A 25,906-nucleotide genomic window follows, 5' to 3' on the forward strand; every position below is an offset into this window, starting at 1 on the left:
AGCCAGCCTAACAGCGGAGAGTAATTGCTCCAGTTTAAAAATGAGGAGACTGAGGCTCAGAGAGGAGAGAACCTGGGACAATGGGCAGGGTGTCGCAGAGAGGCCACCTCCAAGCTCCAACCTTGGGAAGGGGCATAACGCTGCATGAAGACCTTCAGGTTCTTTTTTTAAACAACCTCCAAACTCCCTGGAACCGGTTGTGAACTCCCAGACCACAGCCCCTCGGATCCGCCCAGGCTGCTAGGCCCCTCCCCGGGCCCACCCCAAGTGTGGCCGCTGCTTGCAGTTCCTGGGCCTTCCCCCAGCTGCCTAGTCAGCACTTTACTTAGACTGGGGCCAGGGCTCAGTGTAAGTCCCCCAACCCCAAATCTTAACTGAACAGCGGCGGATTCAGGCTCAGCAGATTCCAGACCTGCTGGGGCTGGTTTCCTTGGCGTCTAAAGCCCCACCAGTCTAAAGCGGGCCGTGCGTCTCTGGGGCAGTTCCCCGAGGCTGAGAACAGGAGGCCTGCTGTTACTTCCTTCCCGTGCACAAGCCCCAACAGCAAGGAGGTCACGGATTCCAGCTGCTGGGCCGGATTTTCTCCTCCCCAAGCCACCCCCCACAACTCCTTTTGTTTACGTGGGTTTGTCCCCAGGAGGATCTCCGGGCGGAGCAGCTGGCAGTGACAACCACCACACGCTTTTGGTTTTTCCCTCCAGCCCCGGGTACGGGAATGGGAAAGTCCCGACTCCTGGGCTCTCGGATGTCGCCCGCTTGTCCCCGCAGGCTGGCGCCCCGCGGCGCTGCGCACCCCCGTAATTAAACTTTGGAGACAGCGGACCAAGGGCGGCGCTGGGCAAGGCCAGCAGCTGGGCATCTCAAACTGCGGCCGGGTCTCCGCAGGTGCCGGCCCAAGCTGGGAACGCGCATTCGGGGCGCCGGAGTGCAGCAGGCCGGGGGCTGGAGCCTCTGGGGACCCGTGGGTGTGTGTCGGGAGTGACTTGGAGCCACGGTTTAGAGTGAGTGGTACAGAATACTGCTGTGATCAGCCTGGCCTGGGACGGCTGCCGCTGGCGGGAGACACTTTGAGCCCCCTCATTTGAGTCCCCTCAGGACACGTGAGTTGGGGGCGTCCTGGATGCCCCGAAGCCCACTCACCAGACACGTTTAACTGGCCTCCCAGGAACCAGCCGATCTTGGCATTGCTGAAGTCGCAGTCCCAGACGGTGTGGAAGGGGGTGTCCCACACGAGTGTGTCCCGCGCCAGGGGCCCCCAGAAGGCGGCCGGCTCCCGGGCTGCCTGTGCGCTCAGCGCGGGGTACAAGCCGGGCTGCGCGGCGGCGGCGGCGGCGGCGGCGGGGGCGCTGCCCGAGAGCCCGGAGGCCCCCCGGCGAGGCGCGCCCATCCCGCGCGGCGGCCGCACCGGCTGCCCCGAGCGCCCGCGCAGGCTGCCCAGCAGCCGCCCGACCCTGCGGCCCAGACTCCGCGCCGCCATCTAGCCCTACGCCCCGAGGCAGCCTGTGCGTCCCCAAACTGTGCTGCGGGAGAGGGTCGCCCCTTACAGTATCTGCGGGCCCCGCCCCCGCTCCGCCCTCCGGCCACCACCCACTGCTCTGGGGCCCCTTCCCGGTCTGGAGCCCGCCCCGTCCCCACCCCTTCTTCTCCCGCCGTAGAGTAGGAGACCGCGAAGGAAGAGGGGAGCGGCGTGGGGAAGGGGCGCAAGGGGGCGCGGGGAGAGCGGAGGCGCGGGGAGAGCGGGGTCCCGGGCCTTGGCGGGGCCGTGACGCGCTCCGCTGCACTGCGTTCCCGCCCTGGCGCTCCTCGGCGTCGGGCTGTTTTGGTTTCACTTTGTGCGCTCTCTTCAAGCCCCCACAGCTGCGCCAAGTTGGCAAGAGCAGAGGCACAGGCGTCCTGGGACGCGGGAACAGGGCCTGGGGACGCGGGACCCTCTGGGATGGGAGGAGCCGGCACAGAACGTAAGGGACTGGTGGAGCCAAGCGCACCCATGGGTCTGAGGGCCAGAGGTCAGCTCAGCATCTCAGAGGCCGAAGCCAAGGTTTTAATCCCTTTATACGCTCCTGAGAGCAACCCCTCCCCCCAGCACTGCCGGCCTGTACCCCGTACCGCATGCTAAATGGGCTGGCGGTGGTGGGGGACCTCAAGCCAGGGGCTGTGGAGCCCTGCGTCCACAGGGGGATAGTTTATCAGGGAAGCAAACGTTGCGTCTAAATTTGGCTGATTTGGGGCGATGTGGACTTTCTCCAATTGCTCCAGCATCTGTGACCTGGGTTCAAACCCTGGCATTTCTAGTTCTGGGCAAGTTCTTGGGCAAGTTCCTTAACTTCTCTGTGCCTCATTTTCCTTTTTTGGAAAACTGGAATAATGCTTCCTTCTCTGGAAGTGCCATAAAGAATACATTAGATAATTGTAAAACGTCTACCCCTGAGTTGGTACATAATAAGTTCAATAATGGAAACGGTGTTTTTGCTGTTGTGGAGCCAGGAAGGATAAAAGGAAACCCATATGAAACTGGTCTCTACCAGGTACATAAATATTTTAACACCCAAGAAGTAAACACATGATAAAGTAAACACAGGGGAAGAGAGATTTTGGAAAACTGGTTTGTTGAGTTCTTTGCATGGGAAGAGCTTTCTTTCTTGCTAGGTGTGAGGTGTGCAGAAGGAAAGAGCCTCCCTCCCCCTTTGGAGGAGCCCCTGCCCGGGCAAGCCAACCCGCCCCCCCACAGGTGTGGAATGCTGCTTCCTGCCAGAGAATGGAAGATTGTGAGGCTGGAAAAACAGTGACAATCACCAGCACTATATGTGCCCTGAACGGTGCCAAGCACTTGACCTGCATTTTCTAATTTAAAAGTTATCTAGTGCTATCAACCTCTGCCAGTTGTCAACCTCCTGGTGGAACAAATGAGGAAACTGAGCCCAAATAGATGAAAGGACTTACTAAAGAGCTAACCCTTAGCTAAAGGAGAGCAGACTAGTACCCAGTGCCCCTAACTACACCATTTGGCCTAAATTCCCATTTTTAATAGCATATATAAAATTGTAAATAGAGAAAGATCCTGTGGCAGGTGATCCCAAAGATGGCCACCAACATTCAACCCTCGTGTGTATGTGGCGTCGCACCGCTCCACCAAGAAGAGGAGCCTGGTTGGCCTTACCGCTTGGACAAATAGAACCTGGTGGAAGGGCTGCTCTGACAGTTCTGGGTCTAGGCCCTGAGAGGCCCCATAGCTCCAGCTCCTCCTCTCTTGGAACTCAGCTGCTACGCTGTGCAGAAGCTGGGCTAGCTTTCTGGAAGGAGAGACCCATGAAGAGAACTGAGCCACCCCAGCCCACAGCCAGGGCCAGCTCCCAGACAGGAGTGAGGCTGTGGCGGATGTTCTTACCCCAGCAAGACAGCCTCATGAGTGATCCCAGACAACACCTGGGGTGCAAAAGAACCCCCCAGTCAACTCATAGAATCATGAGAAGAAATAAACTGGTGTTTAAGCCACTAAATGTTGGGATGGTTTGTTAGCAGTTGGTGTCAACGGAAAAAAACCAAACTCTGTAAAATAATTTTAAAGAGATTTATTCTGAGCCAAATTTGAGGACCATGACCCGGAGCCACGCCCAAGAAGCCTTGAGCAAGTGGACTCATTGTGGCTGGGTTACAGTTTGGTTTTATACATTTCAGGGAGACAGGGGTCACAGAGAAAGTCATAAATCAATACGTGGGAGGCATACATTGGTTTGGCTGGAAAAGGTGGGCCATCTGGAAGTGGGGGGTGTTGCTTACAGGTTATAGGTGGGTTTAAAGATTCTTTGGCTTGTAATTGGCTAAAGACATAAAGCTTTGTCTAAAGGCTTGGAATGTTTTAACATAGTTTCTGTTTATCAGAGATAAACCACCAATTTGTTGTGTAAATTGAGGACCTGTAGGTTTGTCTTGCATACCGTTAGCCCTGTTAATGGGTTACAAAGGATGTTCTTAAGAAGGGAGGGGGGCATGATAAGGCATATCTGACCTCCTTCCTCCTGGCAAGCTGTTTAGTTTTAGGATATTCCTTTGGCCATGAAGGGATCCATTCAGTCAGCGGGTCAGGGGGGTGGGGAGGGGGGCAGGGGGTGAGCCTTAAAATTTTATTTTAGTTCACATAGGTAAGGGATAAAATATATGCATGGCTCTCATGTGACTCACTGCCCTCTGCCTCTCAGCCCCCTTTACTGGGAGCTTTCCATATTCTGCCCTCCAGGAGTCACAGCTTCCAAGGGCTCAGTCCTCAAACCTCCCCTCTTCTACCCCTGAGGAGACAGCAGCCAGCTCTCTATTTGACTCTGAAATTGAGTTTTCTAGCCTGGATCTCACCTCCAAATTTCAGCCCTGTATTCAAATTTGGAACTCACATCTCAAATATCATGTCTTGGGGGTCCTTCCATGTCAGTCAATGGAAATGATATTTGCTTGTTTAACCATATACCCTTGTCACCCTAGACGCGTCTTCTCACACTCCACTTGCAATCTGTCGGCAAATCCTGGAGGCTCACCTTCAGAATACATGAAGCAAGGGACGCTTTCCTCATCACCACCCTCTCCCTTCCCCAGTCAAACCACACCCATCTCTTTTTCAGATTATTTGGCAAGCTTCTAATTGCTTTCCCTCTCACCCTCTACAGCCCAAGCAGCAGCCAGTGCACTCCCTTTGCAACACAGGTCAGATGAAGTTGCTGTGTAACTTAGAGCAATCAAAGGCTCTCCAGTTCCCTCAAAGTAAAGGCCAAATGCTTACCCTGGCCCACAAGGCCACACCCTCGATACTTATAGTGTGGCAGATGGACCAGCAGCATTGGTATCACCTGGGCACTTTGTAAAACTGCAGAATGTCAGGCTCCATCTCGGACCTGCTACATCAGAATCTGCATTTTAACAAGTCCCCAGGGAACCTGTGTACACATTCAAGTTTGGGCAGCATCGCCCTACCTGATCCAGCCTCACACCCCCCGCTCAGGTCCCGGTCTCCCCCTGCTGTCTCCTCACTCACCAGCTCCAGTCATACTGGCCTCCGATTGTCCCTCCAGATGCCAGGTGTGCTCCTGCCTCAGGACCTTTGCCCAAGCCACTCCTGCCTGGACTGCTCTGCCCAGACGCTCACATAGATGCCCCTCACTTCTTTCAGGGCTCATCAAACATCACTTTATCCAGGAGGCCTTCTCTGTCACCTACGTAAAGTCACACTTCCACCCCTCATTGCCCTAGTCCCAGGGAGTCCTGAGCTCTTATATATTAACTCTTGGTTTATTTTCTCTCTCCTTCTACCAGGAAGGAACTCTGGAGAGCAGAGGAGCCAGCTGCTTCGCTCATGACTGTATGCCCGGCAACTGGAACCATCCCCATGGGGAGTGCATGGGTGATATCTCCCTCTTTCTACTACCTTCATTTTCTACATTTCAATTCTATTACAATGAAAAAAGTACACAGAATTAACTCTATTTAAAACATCCTGTTTCCTGCCAGTTGGATCAGAAGTGATTGTGTGCACATAAAACACTTCAGAACCAACCAGGCAGTGCAGAGTTGCACTTCCTGCTGCCCAAGTTACCCAAGAGATAACCTGGAGACCTTCCTTCTGAGGGTTGTGGCCAAGGCCAAGGTCATCCCTGCCGCTCCCACCCACCTCTAGCAGCCAGTAGTCAACTCTCCCAGAACTAGAACAAAGTTGAGCTCCACCCTACCTCCCACCACTGTCCTCCTCCCCACGGCTGTTTCCCATGGGGCCGTTAGAGGTTTGGTGGTGACAGCAGGCTGTCCTGGCAGCGCTAGTCCTGTTTCCTCCCCCCAAAGCCCCTGGCTTCAGCTTGAAGAGTCCTCTGGCACTGAGCATGCGCAGCATGTTGGCAGGCGCCTGCAGGCTGCAGGCGTAGGAAGCACTTGGGGAGTTTTGGTGGCAATCTAGGCCTTATCATCTCTCGCAGGACTGATGTTGAAGTCGGAGGCCGTAATACAGCCATGATTACTGACCCTCACAACCTGTACAGATAGATGCTCTTGTCTTCACTTTGCGTCATGAAAAAACAAGCCCAGGGAGGACAGAAGCTCACCCGAGGCCACGCAGCTGGCAGGTAGGAGCCACAGCTTTCTGCCTCCAGAGCTTGTTAATTTAGTATCTTTAAGGGGGTAGTCCACTGGACCGCCTCGCGGTTTGCCCTCGCAGCTCCTGCCACCCCCGCTACGCGGAGAGGCCGCACCGGACGCCCTGTTGATAGAGTCCCCACCCGTCCACTGTGACGTCAGCGCTGCCCCCCCCTGCCTCTTCTCCCCTCCATCCCTTCCTGTCTGTCCGCTTCCTTCTCTCCCTTCGCCCCCACCCCGCCCCCCCTCCTTCTTTTCCACGATGCTCAGAGGATACCTGCAGCTCCTCCTGTCTGCACCGCCCGGAGCTGAGGGCTGTCAGCCGGACAGCACGGCCCAGTTACAGTCCCTGCGCCCAACTAGGTCACAATGGGAAGGGGGCGAGGCGGAGACAGACACCAGTTCAAATAGCTGAAGGCAAAACAAAACAAAAAAACCTGTAAAAGAGCTTTAAAGAGAACCGGAGGAAGGGGAGACCCGAAAGCTGGGAGTCTAGGAGTGGCTGCATGAGGTGACAGGGCTCCGGTTTCCCGCGGTCCCATGAGCTCAGAGCTGGCGGGGCCGTGACGGCCTCACTGCTGCAGCTGCCGCGCACCACGCTGTGGGCGGGCAGGTCGCCCCACTCTGCCCGGTTAACCCAACAACGCACAGCAAAGCAGGGGACGAGAGAAGTGGACCCTCCAAGAGTCCCAGGTGGAAGCCTATCCCCATAAGCGAGCCTGCTTCCCGGAGCCGCGGGCGCCCCAGCTCCAAACCTCCGCTCTGCACCGTTCTGGGGGCCGTGCGGGCGCAGAGCAGCCAGGCTCCGCGGTGGGGTGCGCTCCCACTCAGCTTTAGCATCGTGCTGACCCAATTCCAGCAACACCGATTCCCGGTAGCTCTTAATAACTCGCCCTGGCGCTACACAGGCACAAAAGGCCAGGGACGACATCCATCCTTAAACCCACAGAAAAGACTTCCCAGGGGACCCTCGCAGCCCACAGTGGTCAAGCAAGCTACCGTGAGAGTCACTGACACCTGGGAATACCAATCTCTTACTTGCCAGGCCTGCAGAGGCAAAGGGAGGGTGGGCCACAGCAAGACCCTCAACTCCGCCCCCCCTTCCCCCAGTTCTGAGCTGCTCTCCTGAGGGAGTCCCCGCTGTGGCAGCAGCACCGCTGCCGTCACAGCACTCTCAGTGGTGCTCCAGAGCTAAGTTTCTGCGACCACAGGGACACGAGAAGGTCACTCCGAGGGCAAAGCTGTACGAACTTTGAGCTGTGGCCAACGTGCTGCCCGTGTATGAAAACTGGCTTCCTCCGTCATAAAGCCCCAGAGAAAGCCGAGTGTACACACCAGCTGGGGACCCCAAAGGATGTGTATTTATTGCTCAGGAGCTGGTATCATCAGTAAGTTTCTTACAGCACAGCTGGTCGAGAAATTGTAAAGCTGGCCAACACTGCCACCTGGCGATGGAAGGGTACGTGTAACTCTGAAGCTACTTTCTATCCTGTCTAAGCAGTGTGATGTTTGTACTATTCTGCAGCGGTCGCCAACATTTTTGGCACCAGGGACCGGTTTCATGGAAGACAATTTTTCCATGGACGGGGTCGCCGGGTGGGGGCAGGTGGAGCTAGGCGGTGATGGGGAGCGGCTGTAAATACAAATAAAGCTTCACACCAACTGGCTGCTCACCTCCTGCTGTGCTGCCCGGTTCCTAATAGGCCACAGACGAGTATCAACCTGTGGAGGTGGGGGATTGTGGACCGCAATTCTACAGGACAAGTTAACTAAAAGAACGCAGTGCAAAGGAGCATTTCCGTAATAATGAGGGCCTTTGGGAAAGTCTTGATTGATTGGCTGATCAACACAAACTGAGTATGGCCAGGACGATACGACAGTCCTGAACTCAAGGAACCCACACTCTGGTTAAGGAGACTGGAAATCTATAATAGATGGCAGAGATGAATATTCAATCAAGGAGGTAGAGAGGGTGCATGAAATTTATTAATAAATAGATTTATTTAAAAGTCTGATAAATTGGTAAAACATGAATCCCTTGGTTGAAGAGAAATTCTGAGGCGGAGGCCCTGGCAGATGGCTGGCAAACAGGGTGGAATCAAAGAAAAAAAATAGCTCAAAATGTATTCAGACTTTGGAAGTGGCTTGACAGGGCAGATGTGAACAGAAGGAAGGGCTAGGGGGAAAGCATCAGGTTCTTTGGCTTGGAATTAGGAGAAAGTAAGGATAGAGGAAATAAAAGCCTTGCAAAACTTGTCTTGGATGGGAGAGTGATATATTAATAAATACCAGGTAACTTTAGGTATTGATAGAAACATGTTTAAATTTTATGCATAATTATTAGAAAACTAAAAAGAATGTAACCTCCAAACCGTGGGTGAAAGAAATGCAACAGAAGTTGATCATAATCTGTCATGAGATTAGAGTGAAAAATAAAATAAAATAAAAAATTTTTAAATTTGCTCAATAAAAAACAGGAATGGGTGGGGTGGTGGGGATGGTGAGTTGGAAAATATAAAATAAGATCATGAGAAATGTTCAAACATCATATCATGAATTACTATGAATTAATTGAATTTCTGCATTAAATAGAAATTATATCACAGGGTCAAAAGGACAGAAAATCTGGAAAAAAGGATAGAAGACATGGGACATGCAACACACACACACACACACACACACACACACACACTCTCTTGGAGTTTCAGAAGGAAATAATGGGGAGAGGCAATAGTCAATGAATTAAGAGCTGCAAAATTTCCAGACTTAATGAAAGATGATACTCAGATTCAGAAAGTACACAAATTCCAAGCACATTAAAAAAAATAGCAGCACCTATACACATCATAGCAAAACTGCCAAAAACCAAAGACAAATAGCAAGTCTTAAAAACAGTCGGAGAGAGAAGACAGATTACCTATACAGGAGTGGTAATTAGACTTTACAACTGACAGTTGAGTAATATCTTTGAAGTATTTCAGGAAAATAATTGTCAACCTTGAATTGCATCATTAGTGTCATTTTTGAAGTACAAAATACATTTTCATACAAACAAAAACTAATAGTTTTCCACCCTACACCCTCACTGAAGAATTACTTTAGTGAAAGTAAAATTACCACAAATAAAGGTCTACAATGGAAGAAGGACAATGAGCAAGGAAATTGTGACACTCGGGGGTAAGTCTAAACAAACATTAGTGATATGAAATTACAACAATAATGCCTGCTTCGTGGGGTTAAAGAAACAAGATAGAGGCAAAATCCTGAACAACAGGAGCATGGAAAATGATGAGGAAATCAAAAGTAGCATCCTATAATTCTTTTAATGTTCAGGATAGTGTTAAGTTTAAATTTATTATGCGTGTTTGATTAACCACAAGTAAAAGCAGAATATATAACTTCTAGTCTAGTAGGGGGGAAATCAAATAAGAAAACTCTGAGTAGTCTGAAAGATGAAACTAAAGGAGAAACAAATTTAAAAGAAAAGGTAGCAAAAAATTTAAACACATACAAAAATTAAAGTCGTGAAAATAAATTTTAAAATGTCAACAATTACAATTGATGTAAATGGAGTAGATTCTTTGCTTAAAGACAAAGATTAATGGAATGGATTTTTTAAAGTTCCAACTATGCTGCTGCTTCTTCGCAAAAGCTGCTGTGCTCTTCGTGGATCTTCGCTGTTCGGGCGCAGGCCCGCAGTGCACTTGCAATGCAGCCTGGAAGCTGAAGCCGCACCTCCCGCATGGCCCCTCCTGCCAGCCGGGCCCCTCAGATGAGAACTGCCCCCAGGCCAGCACCGGCAGCTCAGCCGCCAGCAGCAGCCCCACCATCTGCAGTTGGCTCACCTGCTGCTGCACCCCGGCAGCCAGGTCTGATGGCCCAGATGGCCACCACTGCCGCAGGTGTGGCTGTGGGCTCTGTAGTCGGCCACACACTGGGCCGTGCCATCACTGGGGCCTTCAGTGGAGGACATAATGCTGAACCCTCAAACCCTGACATCACTTACCAGGAGCCTTAGGGAAGCCAGCCGGCACAGCAGCAGCAGGTTGGCCCTTGCTTCTATGAGATAAAACAGTTTTTGGAATGTGCCCAGAACCAGAGTGACCTAAAGCTCTGTGAGGGGTTCAGTGAAGTGCTGAAGCAGTGCAGACTTGCAAACGGATTATCCTAATCAAGAAGTTCAAACTGAAGAAATGAAAAATCGGCTCTCAAGAGCAAGTTAATTTAATAATTGATAGTGAAAGTATAAAGTGTAAAATCATCAGTTAAACCTCTCCTCTGTCATTTAATAGCTTCCTTGCTTCAGAATTGCAGTGGAAGAGGGTGTTCTTACTGTGTAGAAGTTCACTGAGATGGCAAAGAATTGGGGGCTGGGCAGCTGTTGGTTGGTGTGGCCTCCTTAAACCAGCTGTTGTGATGTTATTTGCAAGGTAATTAAATAAAGTGATTTCCTTCCAGGAAAAAAAAAAAAAGTTCCAACTATATACTCTTGAAAAGATGTACCTAAACTTAAAACATATTTGAGAATGTTGTCAATGGAAGGACAGAAAATATTTACCAAATAAATATGAATTAAATATCAGACAAAATGCACTGTAAGAAAAGAGGTAAGAAGGGAAACTATAATACATATGATAAATGTTCACCAGGAAGATCTAGGAATTCTTAACTTGCATACACCTAGAAACTCCAAAAATATGAGCAAAAATTGACAGAAATACATGGAGAAACTGACAAACTAACCCTCATAATATTTTCAAGCCAGGCATACACACTGTTAAAACCACTTTTTAAAAATTGGCACAGTGACTGTATATCATTTGTATTCACAAAAGTGGTTGTTTGATTGGATTCAAACTTTGTTTACAAAATTTAGTTCAGTAAAACCAGTTTGTCTGTGCAGATAGGATTTTAGGTCATATTGGTTCTTTCTGATTCTGTGACACTTTCTGTCATGGCTAGGATTGTTGTCCTCCCACCCCTCCCCATACCCCACCCAGGCTTTGCCTGAGACCAGGCTTATGGGCAGGTGTCTTGGCTTGGGAGGGGATCCAGGAAGGAGTGAGGTGGAATAGCATGAGATGGGAAGGAGGAAATGCCTGGCAAAGGTTCCTTCTCCAGTCTGTCACCTTGAGAGGAAGCAGGGCTGGGTCCCACCAAGACCTTCACTTTGCTGTGTACAATGACTTCAGGGTTCTCCATCAAAGGGGTGGAAGAGGAGCATTATCACAGAGATTCTTCCCAGTGGTCACAAGCGGCCTTGTGTGCTTGGACTTCCCCACAGAAGTCCTGCATCACACAGGTGAAAGTGCTAGGCAGGATCCCACGGCATGCACACTTCAAAGTCGGGGAAGCCCCAGGATAGGAAGCAAGACCAGCTGCTGCAGCAACAGCTGAAGTAAAAGATGTTCAAGATGTGATTCCTTTTTTTCCCCCCTCATTGTTTTATTTATTTATTTATTTTAATTTCAGCTTATTATGGGGGAACAAAAGTTCAGGTTATGTATATTGCCCATGCCCCCCCCACCCCCCCAATTCTTGACAGGAGTGTCCCAGTCAGAAATTGCTTGAAGGACTCTTCACTGTATTACTTGGTAAAATGAAAGGACCCCCGCCCCCAGCACGTGCACACATACACACACACTCCCTTGCAATATTGGGCTACATTGGTAATTGTTATGGAATCCCTGGCCCTCCAAGGGTTCCCTACACATGACATTAAAAGAGATCTCAGAATTGGGTGAGGTGGCTCACACCTGTAATCCTAGCACTCTGGGAGGCCAAGGTGGGAGGATCGTTTGAGCTCAGGAGTTTGAGACCAGCCTGAGCAAGAGCCAGACTCCATCTCTACTAAAAATAGAAAGAAATTATATGCACAGCTAAAAATATATATAGAAAAAATTAGCCGGGCATGTTGGTGCATGCTTGTAATCCCAGCTACTCGGGAGGCTGAGGCAGGAGGATTGCTTGAGCCCAGGAGTTTGAGGTTGCTGTGAGCTAGGCTGATGCCACGGCACTCTAGCTGGGGCAACAGAGTAAGACTCTGTCTCAAAAAAAATAAAAATAAAAATAAAAGAGATCTTAGAATCTCCCCACATCCCACACCCAACTGCATCCCTAGTTCTTTTGCTCAGGAGTGAATGAAACTTTAGTCGTTGCCCAAAATTGTCTGTGTGTTAAAGAGGGAAATAGAAAAGAGGTAGTGTGACTGGTCAAAGGATACAAAATTTCAATTCCACGTGAGGAATGAGTTCAAGAGATGTATTGTATAACATGATAATAACATGTATGCTTGAAAATCTCTGACAGTAGACTAAGTGTTCACATCACAAAAAAAATTATGTGAAGTAACGCTATGTTAATTAGCTCGATTAAGCCATTCCACAATGTACACATATTTCAAAACATCATGTTGTACACCTGCGGTCCCCAATCCCCAGCTGTGGACCAGGACCGTGACCGGGACCCACAGCAGGAGGTATTATAGGTATTTATCTGTATTTACAGCCGCTCCCCATACTGGAATGACCACCTGAGTTCCGCCTCCCCCGCTTCCCCATCCGTGGAAAAATTGTCTTCCATGAAACCGGTGCCTGGTGCCAAAACGGTTGGAGACCGCCGATGTAGGTGATCTTCAGGGGAAAGGAGTGAAAGAGAAGTTATAAAATGTCATCATGAGACGGCAAATTCTGCAGCGGTGGGAGTGGTGCATAACAGGACAATTATGTGAACAAAGACATTTCAAAGCCTGGGTTGAGATCAGCGGTCAAAGAAGAGACAAACCCTTTGATTTAGAGGATGAGGGTAGAAAAACAAATTTCTTGGCCGGGCGTGGTGGCTCACTCCTGTAATCCTAGCACTCTGGGAGGCCGAGGCGGGTGGATTGCTCGAGGTCAGGAGTTCAAGACCAGCCTCAGCAAGAGCGAGGCCCCGTCTCTACTAAAAATAGAAAGAAATTATCTGGCCAACTAAAATATATATAGAGAAAAAAATTAGCCGGGCATGGTGGCGCATGCCTGTAGTCCCAGCTACTGGGGAGGCTGAGGCAGTAGGATCGCTTAAACCCAGGAGTTTGAGGTTGCTGTGAGCTAAGCTGATGCCACGGCGCTCACTCTAGCCCGGGCAACACAGTGAGACTCTGTCTCAAAAAAAAAAAAAAGAAAAGAAAAGAAAAGAAAAAGAAAAACAAATTTCTCTGCATACAAATGTGGATTTAGATGAATACTAAGCTCTGCGCGGAGGCAAATCAACCACGTTGGCCAACAGGTGGCGCCAGTGCGCTATTTGTGGTGGAACCGGGAGCTGAGGCCGCTGGCCTTGGATGGACTTGTAAGAAGAGCTGGGGTGAGAAAGTCCGGAAAGGTCAGAACAATGCATGGTATGGACAGTTCCCTTTCAACAGGTATCTTGTGCAGAAGTAATTCGGAATGATAGACAAGGATAAGAAGAGGTGTTTCTGTAGGAGCAGGTCTCTGCATCTGTTACTTGGACTTAGTTGTCATGACTATGGTTTTATTCTCAACTAGGTAACAGATATGGGAAAGGACATAATAAACTTGGGAGACCAACATTTTTAGTCCTAAGGTTGTTGAACCCTTTGCATACCAAGGAGCCCTACAAGTGGGAAGTCTGGTGACAGTGGTCGTCCATGCTAGCAAAGGGAAACTGGCACACTTAGGCAGAACAAAGCAACAGAAGTTCTCCAGAGCAGCAAACCTCAGCAGCATCAGAGGGTTTAGCTGAAGGTGATCGTGCACCACGTGGGTGTGTGACAGAGCCTCTGTGCTCTCTGATAAAATCCCGTGAATACCTGCCTCAGTGAGCAGAGCTTTACATTGGAAACTAGGGGAAATAGTTCACCACTCTTGTTGAGACAGGGCTTCCCCAGAGCTACAGGGAAATCACTGCAGCCATGGCAAAGCCCTTGGTCCCATTCCCAGGATTCTGAAAACCCTTGCAGCCTCTGTGCATTCCTGCTACTCAGATTCCAAAGGGAGGCCCCAAGAATCTCAAAAGCATCGTCAGAATCAATGGCCCAGAGTTGATTAGCAGTCCTCCCACATCCGGCATGAGCTTAGCAATGTGGAAATACAGGGCAGAAAGGCTAAGTCTCTAGGCCTTCAAAGCACTTAAAATTTGGATTCCCAGGACACCAACTGAAAAAGTTTGCAAATGCCTAAGTAGAGGGACTGATTTACTGTCCTAGACATAAATGATTCCTTCCTTTCTGTCGTACATAGCCTTTCCAGCCTCCTTGTCCTACTCCAAGGATTTGAAAATCAACTGGCATGCCTGCTTACCTCCAAAATATGTACCTTCCAACAATAAGTTCTCCTGATTTAAAAAAATTGTATCAAATAATTATATGCCCCCATTAAAAACTCAAGTAATGCAGAAAGATATATAGCAAATGATCGAGCCCCTGCCCTCCTGACTCCCGCCTTCTCCTTCTAATCAGTCTTTTCAATCCTTTCAGCCCCTCACTTCACCAGTGTTCCCTCCAAAAATGTGTAACCTAAATCCAACCATGAAGCAGCATTAGATAGACCAAAAATGAGGGGACATTCTATGAAATAATTGGTCTGTGCTCTTCAAAAATGTCTACGTCATGAAAGGCAAAGAAAGGCTGAGGAATGTTCCAGATTAAAAGGACATCACAATTAAGAGTAATATATGATTCTAGACTGATCCTGTGTAGAAAAAAGAAAATTGATATAAAGGACATTATTCAGTCAATTGGAAAACTTGGAATGTGGATGGTAGATTAGATAAAAGTCAGATTCAGATTGAGAATGTCGCAGTCCATACTTATCACATTAGGTAAAAGTGTTATATTCAAATTAGAATACTGTATTAAATTCAGTATTGGATATTGTATTTTACACTGTATTGTAGTAGATAAAATTGTTGTATTCAGATTTAGAAATCTGTTTAGGTTTAGAATATTGTGCATTCAGATTTAACTTAAGGTATTGTACTTGGGTTTTCTGAAGTTGATAATTACACAGGTTATGTAAGAGAATTTCTTTATTCTTAGGACATACACAGTATTAAGAGATAAAGGGGCAGATTATGTGTACAACATACTGTCAAATGATTCAGGAAAAAATGTACATACATACAAATGGAAAGAAAGAGAGGAAGAGAGAGTGGAGGAGGGAAAGAGAGAGAGAGAGGCTGTGGCTTGGTGAGACTCGCTGAAAAGACCCACGTAATTTAAGCAAAATAAAATGATTGTTTTAAGCCACAGTTTGGGGGTAATTGAAGCATCTTCTAAACCAAAACTTCTAAAAGCTTTATAGTTTTGCCTTTCACACTTATGTCTTAATCCACCTGGAAGTGTTTTCCTGTAAGGTGTGAGATAGAGGTCCAATTTTATTTTTTTTCCATACGGATAAACAATTGTTCAATAACTTATCAAAAAGTCAACCCTTCCCTCAGTGGTCAGCTGTGACACCTCTGTGTCCATACAAGTGTGTGATGCCTGCTCCTTATTCGGAGGACTCTCTCTGTCTCTCCCAAGCCAGTGCTACACAGCCTAAACTAGTACAGCTTTATCAAGGTATTGATCTGTGACAGACTAAGTCCACCTTGCTCTTCTTGAAGAGTGTTTTAATGCATCGTGCCTGAGTTTCTTATACATTCGACAGTCAGCTTAGCAAGTTCACTTAATTTCTCTGCAGCCCAATTCCTCAGTCACCGTGCAAATTGAAAGAGACGATAAATACGGATATGATTTGTAGACCACCGAGAAGAGCCTGAGTTTTAGTTTATTGTATTTATACTGCTAAACCTAAGGACAAAGTAACAACTGCTATATCTTGTTCTTCTGTCATTTCTGGAAATACCTCCTTAATTCATAAATGTTTCTCATGCCCTGATTGCTGCCTCCTGTTGCTAAAGGACAGCTGGGACTGTTGCACTGGTTCCTATTAGGAATCTTTCCAAATTGGCCTTACGAAAATTGTGATTTTTTTTTTAATCTCCTTTTGGACTTTTACAGCCACATTTCAGCTGGCAGACAATTCTGAAAACTGGAAATGGTTCAGTCCTGCTGTCAGTCTGTAGCCAGATTCCAGTTTGACCTGCTGGACGATTTGCATAAGGGTTTAAGAGGACCATGTGTAAAATCCCGCTAGCCTTGCCATCTTCAAATTGGCACTTGTCAGAACCAGGCAAGAGACATGGGCAAAGTATGGACTCTTTTCCCACTGTATTCTTAAGAGCGTTTTTGTCCTGTGTGATGAATTTGACCCTAAATTGAGAAAGCTGTATTAATACTTTAAGTATTACTATTAGTATTTTATTTTCACATATTAATTTTACAAAATCCAAAAATATCGTAATAAATTAAAAGTATCCATTTATCCATGATCCAAAGATAAATGCTTTGAATATTTTAAAGGATTTTCATCTATTTTCTAGTCTTTATGCATGTTTCTTTGGTCTTTTTTAATATGACATACCCTGATTTAGACCTGTTGGTTGGCTGATCAAGTCATATCCCTTTCTTCTTTGCTAGAAGGAACCTAAATATATTTAGTGATTGCACAACAAGAGTTTGGGGGAGGCCAGGCCACAACCCAGCCCTAGGGGTGAATTTTGATTGGACCAAACAAGGAATTTGGCCCAGTTGGCTGGTGATTGGTTCAGGCCTGGGCATGACGTGCAGTTCTCACCAATGAGGAGTGAGAGGAGGCCTGCTTGGGGATGGGGGCTTCCTCAGTGATGAAGTGGGGACGGTAAGTGTTCTCAGCTGTGATGTCTGAACCTTCAGGAGCGTCCAGTGACCTTGCAGGAACAAAGTTGAGGGGGAAAGGCTATGGACAGCAGACAGAAGGACAGAAACTACCTGGGTTCCCAGTGATGTTCCTGAGCTGCTTTGAAAGTCCCCGTCTCCAGATTCAGGTTATGCAAGACAGCAAATGGTCCTCCTGTACTGGGCTGTCTAGTCGAGCTCCTGGTTCTTAAACAGCCAAGAAGAGATCAAACTGCCCAACACACCTGGCCCTGCTCTCAAGATGACATTTTGCTGTATAATAATAATAGCTAATGTTTATTTTCTCTTTCTCTGTTGCACCAGAAACTGAGCCAAGTACATTACACATGTCATCTCATTTAATCATCAGAAAAATGAGTATTCTATTATTATTCCCCTTTTTACAGTTGAAAAACTGAAAGGTTAGAGGTTGTGTAACTCACCCAAGGTCCCATAGCTAGAAGGGGACAGTGCCGCCTCAAATACTGTGCTCCTATATCACATATGTACATTAACACATATGTATGTATATATAAATTGTAAAATATTAAGATGTTGCTTTAAAATAAGTTCTCTTATATTAAGAAAGCATCCATCTATTCTTACGTTAGTGGTTCCACCCCCTTTTTCTTGTACAACTTCCTGTTTCCTGCTTTTTCTTTATAAAACTGCATAGAGATTTGTCCACTATTTGTACACCTTTTTTATGTAGGACCAGTTGTTAAGATTATTTATTTCATTTTCATTCTGCTTTACATATTTACTTATTTCTAATTTTATGCTTTTTTCCCTTTTATTTAGAGACTTTTTACCCAGTAACATTTTGTGAACATCTTTCTACATAAATAAATATGCCTTGTTATAACTGTTAGTGGCTGCATAATATCTTAAGAGTGTAATGTATTAATATATAAGCTGCACAGCGTACTGGCTCCCTCTCCCAAACTCAGTCCTGGATAAACTAAGGAAGAGGAAGGGAAGCAAGAATCTGAGGAAGGAACATGAAAAAATGTGTGACAACCCTCTGGGAGGCAGAGCCAGCGTGGCCGCAGAGGCCAGAGCCAGGGCTGCTGTACACAGGAAAGATAGGAGAACTTCGAGAGCTCATCACCCCAACTGCTCATTCGAGGTTCAGTCTCAAGCTTTGGCTGTGATCTCTAGTAGCCAGAACAAACAAAAGAAGATAGAGCTCATCGTTTTCTATTTCTACATGAAGGAACTGGTCATATTTAATTTTCACATTAGTATGGAACTAGCATTGGATGAGAAAAACAGGCCAAGAGGAGAGAGCCTCTGGTTTCTCATTTGCAGAGACGGCAGTGCCAAGCCCAGCCTGACAGCACTGTGCTGGTTTTCAGAGCAAGGGCCTCAGAAGTAGCACTTCCACACTTTCCTTCCACTGCTCTGCCTTCCTCAGGAAGCTCCGCGTTTTCCCCTCAACTAGATGTAATCGCTCTCTGGACTCTGAACTCCAAACGGTGAATCATGCAGACACAGGCGCTGCCCCAGAGGGATTGGCAAAGCAACACAAGGTAAGTGCTGCAGCCCGAAGACTGAAAGGCCTTAGAAGCTCCGAGATTGAAAATGGATAAGAGGGGAGAGCCCGGAGGGGATCAGCGATGGTGGAGATGTGCATGTGTGTAATAGAAGGATTGCCTAGAGCAGCCAACACACCACAAAATATTTATTTTTAAATAATATAATAAATGGCAAAGGAAATACAAGAAAGGAAGCATTCACAAAGTCCAAGTCACTAAAGTGCTTTCAAACATAAATTTTAAGAGACCAAGCAGCCTGGTCTGACTTTAAAACACTGTTTCCAGATATCCAACAATTGTTTTAATAGGATTCCAAGCTATTTCAGAAGGGAAGGGAAGCATATGGCTTTCTTTGTTGTTTGTTTATGAATTCCAATATGCATAGCCCATTAAATGACACTCAAGGAAACACAAAATTATTGCCTAACAAGAAAATTGAAATGTCCAAGGCCAAGTTCAAGGTGAAGATACTATAATTCATTCATCTGTCCAGATGGAGTCTTCACTATAAAGACATCTGATTCTCCTGGAGGTTAAATAATTTTTTATTTTCTAATTCAGAGTAGGGACATCAGATCTAACCTATTACTCTACACAGTGTATTGAATCACATCTCAAATGGTGCGCAGCAGTAAAAATGCTTTTTGAACTTTAGATCCTCTCTGCTCAAGTTCTACAAAACAGAATCAAAATTTTATACCAATTCAACTGGTTCAAGTGCCTTTAAGGAATGGTTTCCATTCTAGAACAAAATGGAATTTTCCCTAAGTCACCCATTAGTCCTCTTAAAGCAAGTGGCATTGCATTTTATCCTGACATTGTAAGAAGAAAATAGAACTGAGAGTATTTGTCTTGGACCATTCTTGTCATTTGAAAAATGCTGGTGAGAAATATGCACATTTTCAGCCTTTAATAGTAGGAGCTGTGGGTTTCATAAGGCTCCCACTTTCCCGGGCTGGATGCCCTCCAGCCGTGAGGAGGAGCTGGAGCAGTCTTGGGCACCCGCCTCCTGGTGCACTTTCTTCGTCCCCTGCCGGGCAGAGCTGGAGAGATCAATCGCCACGTCTTCCATGCCATTCTCAGGGCTTGCATTGTCTGAGCCTCTCTGGGATCCTGCCCGACTCTGACTAGAACCTTCTTTGAGGTGGTCAGAGCCCCAGAGTCCTGCCAACTTGTCTTCACTTCCTGGCTTCCTTATCATCCCTGTGGATTTTTTATGCATTCCTTGCAAAAAGGGAAAGGAAAAATAAAAATAATGTCTTTAAATTCAGCAGTTAAGTAAATTTCTTTCTTATTGTTGTTTAAATCCCGTTAGAATTGTCCTTGTCACTGCCTGTCTCTGGAGCCTACAGGAGAGGCAGGTAGATAACTCCCACCTGTAGGAGTTGAAAGCTGGTGTCTGCCAGCCGGTCACATCCAGCAAAAGTGCTTTGTTGGGATGACACAGTGACTCGGCTTCGGGCCCACTTTCTCCTACAGCCTCTGTCCTGCAGATGCCAGTAAACACACCTCCCCACCTGCTTGTGCAATTTCAGACGGGTAGGCTTGGTTCCCTGCCCAGAATTCTCTCTAGTTTCTTCAGACCTTGAGGGCAAAGTCAAGACTGGATTTACGACTGGAGTCTCCAGTGCTTAGCATAGGGGTTGGTAGGTGTTCAAAAACTGTTTGCTGAACTTCCTCCTTCCAAACCTAAAATGCCACCACTGGCTACCTAACTAATCCCCACCACGCCCTGAGGTGTTTATGTGTGACTCATCCCTCCAATCTGTGATCCCTGCCTGTGGATTTCTGGCAACAGCAAAAAGGCCAATAGGATGGAACCTCCTGAGCACACTCAGCCCCAAGGTTTGGACGTCACCAGCAGAGACTATGTAAGCACCAAAAATCTAAGGGACAGAAAACCTACATGGCAGGTTGTTAATGGCAGAGCCAGGTCCAGGGACCCGATCAGCTGGCTGTAATGTAAGGGGTAAACAGACTCTAGGTTTAACTGTCCTGGCCTGCCCTATTTCCTATTATCATGTGCCCTACATTGTATGGTTTCTAAAAGTTCTAATAGCATTCAACACGTGGGAAACATAGTCCACATAATGAAAGTATGTCATTTCACTCTTCAATCCCAAATACATGTTTACCATTAAACAGCTCCGTGGAACCTTCCCACACAATGTGTACACAGTGCCAAAATAAGGGAATTGTCCAGAAATTCCAAGCCATGTAATTAATTAAAAATCAGATGCAAGATTCTGGGCCCGAAGCTGAGTAAATTCACGTTGCTTTGCTTCGCAAATGGCTGCCCTCGTGGGGACCCCCCCAACACCCCGGCCCGCCGCGGGGCCCCTTACCCAGCAGCCAGGGCGCGCAGGCGCCACGCAGGCCGTCGTCGGAGTTGAGCACGGAGTCGGGCAGCGGGATGCAGTGGCGCACCATGGCCCCGTACAGCCCGTACTCGGCCATCACGCTGCTGCCGCCCCAGCGCTTCTCCCGCTTGCGCCACTTGGCCCTGCGGTTTTGAAACCAGACCTGGTTTGAGGCAGGAGGGGAAGCAGAGAGGCACACAGGGAGAGACACCGTGAAGAGGGGCTTCCAGGCGGAGGCGGCCTCGCGGAACGCGGAGTCCTCTCAGAAGGGCCAAGCGGCCTCCCAGCTGGAGGGGGAGCACCCGGGGCCTCGGAGCTCACAGGGACTCGGGTGGGGTACTGCCTGACCATGTCCGCTGAAGTTTCCACAGAGTCAGGAATGAAAAACCAAAATCAAAGTGCCTTTCCCACATTGTGTAAAGAGATCAACTACAGTGTCTCCTCACTTTTCTCCTTGATTGGACAGAGTTCCCCTGGGCAATGTCCCCGTCTGATCATAGGCTATCGGATTGCTGGTGATATTTCTCATGATAAATATTATGTTAATAGAAGAATATTATGGAATACAGTGTAACTGTTAAAAATAGTGAGTAGTGCTCGCTTCGGCAGCACATATACTAAAATTGGAACGATACAGAGAAGATTAGCCTGGCCCCTGCGCAAGGATGACACAAAAAAAAATAGTGAGTAAATGACGTATCTTCTGGCAAAACCAAGAACAAAATTCTATGCGATTATGTGAGTGCATATATGGTGCACACATACATGCATATGCACATAAATATTCAGAGCCATATATATATGATGTGCAGAGAGCACAAGGTGCAGAAAGTAGAAAGGTCACATCGGGCTGTTTATGTTGGTTTCTTTGAGGGTTTGAGGTGGAGAGATAGTTATTTCTTTCCTTGCCATATCTTTATATAGTGTCTAGGCACAGCACACATTATTGTGTAATTTTTAAGAATGATTTAATAATTAATAATAATAAAAATAAAAAAGCATGAGAGTCACAGGGATAGCCTCTTGTGGTGCCTTCAGCTAAGGGACCCTCAGTTTTTGTGCAAAGGGGAACGTGTTGGGCTGTTGAGAAGGGGTTGGGGTTGGCTCACTGTGTGTAGGAATAACGTGCTGTCTTTGATGTCTTTGAGAAGGAGAAAGGGGACCCCAGACACCTGTATCCGGTCCTCGGGGAGCTCAGTTTTCACAGCCAGCATTTCCCGGGCATACACGTCAGGGTAGTGGGCTTCGCTGAATGCCTTCTCCAGCTCTTCCAGCTGATGGGTAGTGAAAACTGTCCTGTGGGGAGCCCAAAACATGAATGTGGCCTCGTGTCCACAGGGAGCAGCCAGGATTCCCAGCTGTAACGACCATAGTGCCTGCCTTCCCTGCAGTCCATACCGGAAAAGCCACCTCATCATAGGACACCCCACCTCTGAATGCTTAGCCTCTGGAAAGCCCAGAAGTTTGTTTCAAACCAAACAGTTCCTTAGCTCTTTCTTAATGAATTCCATCAACTCTGTCTGACAAGATCCATTTTATAGACCCACAAAACTGTGTCTTTAAAATACAACCTAGATTGTCCTGCGGGCTCCTGGGCATTGCAGACTTATCTTTCTAGATGGCTGCTGTGTCCTTCCCACTGCCAACCAGGAGGCCACTGGCCCTGCCATAAGCCAGGAATATAAATTCTCAAATGCTGGAGCCATAAACATTGGCGATGCGTCCCAAGGAAAGGCAGACAGAGGGGACAACTTGGCACTGTACCTGTGCCGCCGCTTCTTCCTCTTGCCCAGGGTAGGGGATGCCTTCAGGTCACTCCTATCTTCAGACGGGCTGTCCTCATCTGTTAGCACAAGGAGAAGAATGGGACTGTAAAGGTGAGCATATTTTCCACTTTATTTCCTGGATTTTAATGTGAAGATTGACGTTATATGCCTGCTGGAAATGTGAATTACATTGTTAGCACTTACTAGACCCAAAGCACTGTGCTTAAATTAACATTGTCCATGCATTGTCTCAATAATTCTTGATAAAATAATAAAAAAAAACCCTCCAAAGTAGCTGCTATTATTATTCTGTTTTTACAGATGCGGAAACTAAGGCACAGAGAGATTAAGTAATTTGCCAAAGATCACACAGGTAGTACACAGTGAAGGTGGGATTCAGATCCCAGATTTTGTGAAGCTGAAGCTTCTTGGCCACTAATTGCATTTTCTATCCCCACACAGCTTCCAAATTCATTCACCCCCTCTGCCTCCAATCTTGTCATCTTAACCTGTACACCAGCATTTTTCAAAGGAAGGGCTGAGGTTTGTGACATCAGAATCCTTGTGGGAACTACACCCCTGCCCTGAGGTTCCAATTTAGAATCTCTGGAGTGGAGGTGGAGTCCAGGAAGCTTATTCTTGACAAGTGTGTCCAGATGATTTGTAGATGTGCTTGAAATTTAAGAACCACTCTACTGTGATTTATCTTTTTATATCCATTATGTCAAAAGATCCAGATGGAAAGGAAGGTTAGTAGACAAAACAATTGTCAGATTCATTGTTAAAAAGCATAGTTGTTTCACAATATTTTAAAAATGAATGAAGGCAAAAATAATTACTAAATAATAATAGTTTTACTCCTACATCAATTAGCTCATCAGAAAACCATGTGCTTGAATTACATTTTATATTGTGCTGTCCAATCTGATAGCCATTAGACACATAGATTATTGAGCAAGTGTGGCCAGTCATATTAAGACCTGCTGTCAACATAAAATACTCAGTGGATTTAGAAGACTTAGTGTCCCTAAAATATAAAATATTCTTATATTGCTTATATGTAAAATTATAATATTTGCATGTATTGGATTAAAATATAGTATTTAGATTAATTTCACTTGTTTCTTTTTCCTTTTAATGAAATTGTGAGAAATTTCCATCAAGCACACAATCACATGATATTTCCACTGAACAGCTCTGCTCTAGACTGTCCAGAAATGCCCACACAGCATAAGACTTAGCTGCATTTTGCCTTTCATTTTATCAGTGATCATAGAAGAAAGAACCCATCCAGTGAAGGTGGTTTTTAAATTTTTAGTGAAACAACAAACAGTGAGTTTCTTTTTATCTTACATATAGGCTCATGAAATAAAGTCCTTTTAGAGCTGAGTGAACGCTCACCTGCCTGCGGATCTAACATGTTTCCTTTCGGTATCAGAAAACCCAATGTACTCTTTTTGCTTTGGCTACCTGGATGCTCAGCTCTAGTTTCTACCACTAGTAGAAATAGTTTCACTAGTCTACGTTTTCTTGTATAATTCTTCCTTTTCTTCCCCGACACTCTAAACCTCTCAATTTCTTGACCCTTGTCCTCTGCAGAATTTCATTGCTCCCTTCTCTTTCCCCATAATTGGCCTGGACTTCTTTGAGCAAACAGATGGGCTCAGAACAAAACGCTGAGCGTAACTACAGTGGAATTGGCGGGATTGCTTCCTTTCTCACATGCGGGAGCTGGGAGGATGGTGACCCGAGACTCCCTTTTCAGCACCCGGACAGGCGGACAGTTCCTGGGCTTGCGGCCCAGTGGTCTTCAAGACCCATCAATCATTGGATCAGTTCAGCAAGCGTCTCCACCCGGTACCAGGTTCTGCGCTGCTGGTGAACAAGACAGGCCCCGGCCTTCCCGATCCACGCCGCTCCCAGAGGCCGAGACTCGCTCCAGGCGCCCTCCGGAGACAGCTGCTGGGGCGCCGAGATCCCCAGGGTCTCATCACAAGGTTCCATCCGGAACCGGTGGTGGCGGTCCCCGCAGTGCTGCGGGAACCGGATCCCGGCGGAGAGGCAGGGACCGGGATCCAGCAAGGGGCAGGAGGCTCGGCTCCGCGAATATGCCTCTCCCGATGGGCCCTCGCTCTGGGCTCCCAGCTTCGCTTAGATCTGGGACGCTGGGGGGTGGGGGTGCAGTGGGGCGATGGTGTGTTACCCTCGCGCGGCTCGAAGCCGCGGGGATCAGGGGCGGGAACGGCAGGCGCGGGCCTGATTACCGGACGTCGAGACGCTCTCGCTGCGCTTCTGGCGGCCGAGCGCGGGCGGCGGGCGGCTGGGAGCCTGCGAGGCAGCGGGCTCAGGGCCCCCGGGCGGCAGGAACGGCACGTCGGCTAGAAGCAGGCAGGGCGTCCGAGCCGCAGCGGGCGGCTGCGCGCCGAAGCCACAGAGGAGGCTGAGCCCCAGCGGGAGGGCCCCGCGCGCCGCGCTGGAGCCGCTGAGCCCAGGGCCCGAGCACAGCGCGGCCGCTGGGCCCTCGCAGCCAGATCCCGGCCCGGGGCCAGCGGGCGCCGGCAGCTCGGCCTCCAAGCCCAGCAGGTCCGTGATGGCGAAGCCCCGGGGACGCGAGCCCGTGGGGGAGCCGCCAGGCACCAGGGCCCTGCTCCTGGCGCGCCCGTCGGAAAGCGCGTCCCGGCCGGTCATGGCTTCTCAGGCGGCGAGGCGCGACCCTCCCTGGATCACGTTTCCGGAGGGGGCCCAGCTCAGAGGAAGCTTTATACCACTGGGCTGCCAGTCGGGCGAGGAAGGTCCGGAGGGCTCCAATCAGCGGGGGGCGGGCACGTCACCTTCCGGAACCCGCGAAATGTGGACGCCACCCGGTCCCCTCCCCTCGGTCGCCGCCTTCCCAGCTGCAGTCCCCTCAATCACTTCCTTCTTTCTTCTCTCCAGCCCACCCCACCCCCGGTCCTGGGGGTGGAGGGGACAAAAGAAGGGAGGCTGTCTGCCTGTCCTCTAAAAGCCGCAAATTCCACATCCTGGAGTGGTCTTCTCCTTCCTTTCAGACTCCCAGGTGGAGGCCCCACTCTCAACCGCCCTGAAGCCTCCCTGATGCGATCCAACCGCCCATTAAGACCTAGGGCTCCATTCCCAGCCACAGCCCCCCACCCCAATAGCACCCCACCCCACCTCAGCCCTCCACCTGCACCGCTGGTGCCAAGAAAGCCTTCCTCTAAGAAGGCCTTCCCCAAAAGGAGCGAAAAACGAAAAACGTTTACTTAATCCATGGCCACTCTACCCCCAGCCAAATCCACCCTCTCTCCCAGTACTCTGAGATATAGTGGGGTCACAAACTTCTGAGAGCTGAGAAAGGGATAAGAAGTAGAAGCAGGA

General features: G+C 48.1%; 2 protein-coding genes, 1 long non-coding RNA gene, 1 other non-coding gene and 1 pseudogene across 6 annotated transcripts in view; 3 read left to right on the forward strand and 2 right to left on the reverse strand.

Moving 5' to 3' along the window:
* Positions 1-1,534, reverse strand: part of ACSS1 (acyl-CoA synthetase short chain family member 1) — a 50,823-nt gene extending 49,289 nt beyond the window's left edge. The window contains exon 1 of one of the 2 annotated variants that reach the window (XM_045529081.1): positions 1,141-1,534. In XM_045529081.1, the coding sequence (XP_045385037.1) occupies positions 1,141-1,477 (337 nt within the window). In that variant the 5' untranslated portion in view covers positions 1,478-1,534. The remainder of the gene's footprint in view (positions 1-1,140) is intronic. The other variant, XM_045529082.1, reaches the window with a different exon arrangement.
* Positions 973-6,769, forward strand: LOC123622586. Of its 2 annotated transcripts, none has more exons than XR_006729553.1 (3): positions 973-1,001; positions 5,299-5,386; positions 5,952-6,769. It is a non-coding gene; the product is annotated as an uncharacterized LOC123622586 (long non-coding RNA). The 2 variants fall into 2 exon arrangements; XR_006729552.1 differs by lacking the exon at positions 973-1,001 and adding an exon at positions 1,041-1,100.
* A 3,048-nt stretch (positions 6,770-9,817) lies between these two features.
* On the forward strand, positions 9,818-10,563 carry LOC123622142 (annotated as a pseudogene).
* A 7,941-nt stretch (positions 10,564-18,504) lies between these two features.
* VSX1 (visual system homeobox 1) lies at positions 18,505-25,479 on the reverse strand. Its single transcript, XM_045528159.1, has 5 exons — positions 24,796-25,479; positions 22,530-22,608; positions 21,938-22,061; positions 20,751-20,928; positions 18,505-19,629 (listed from the first exon to the last, which is right to left on the reverse strand). Exons 1-5 carry the CDS (start codon positions 25,217-25,219, stop codon positions 19,337-19,339), a joined length of 1,098 nt encoding a protein of 365 aa, XP_045384115.1. The 5' UTR covers positions 25,220-25,479; the 3' UTR covers positions 18,505-19,336.
* LOC123622997 lies at positions 21,359-21,468 on the forward strand. The gene has a single exon (XR_006729725.1). It is a non-coding gene; the product is annotated as a U6 spliceosomal RNA (small nuclear RNA).
* Positions 25,480-25,906: the final 427 nt, after the last annotated feature.

The sequence above is a fragment of the Lemur catta genome, chromosome 17 (assembly GCF_020740605.2).
Source record: "Lemur catta isolate mLemCat1 chromosome 17, mLemCat1.pri, whole genome shotgun sequence".
Classification (NCBI taxonomy): Eukaryota; Metazoa; Chordata; class Mammalia; order Primates; family Lemuridae; genus Lemur; species Lemur catta.

Excerpts from the sequence above, each read along its gene's own strand:
- VSX1 (XM_045528159.1), bottom strand. The coding sequence starts at position 25,219 with ATGACCGGCCGGGACGCGCTTTCCGACGGGCGCGCCAGGAGCAGGGCC. Across the intron at positions 22,609-24,795 it reads CGAGAGCGTCTCGACGTCCG|ATGAGGACAGCCCGTCTGAA; the intron begins GTAATCAGGCCC and ends TTGTGCTAACAG. Across the intron at positions 22,062-22,529 it reads AGGAAGAAGCGGCGGCACAG|GACAGTTTTCACTACCCATC; the intron begins GTACAGTGCCAA and ends GGCTCCCCACAG.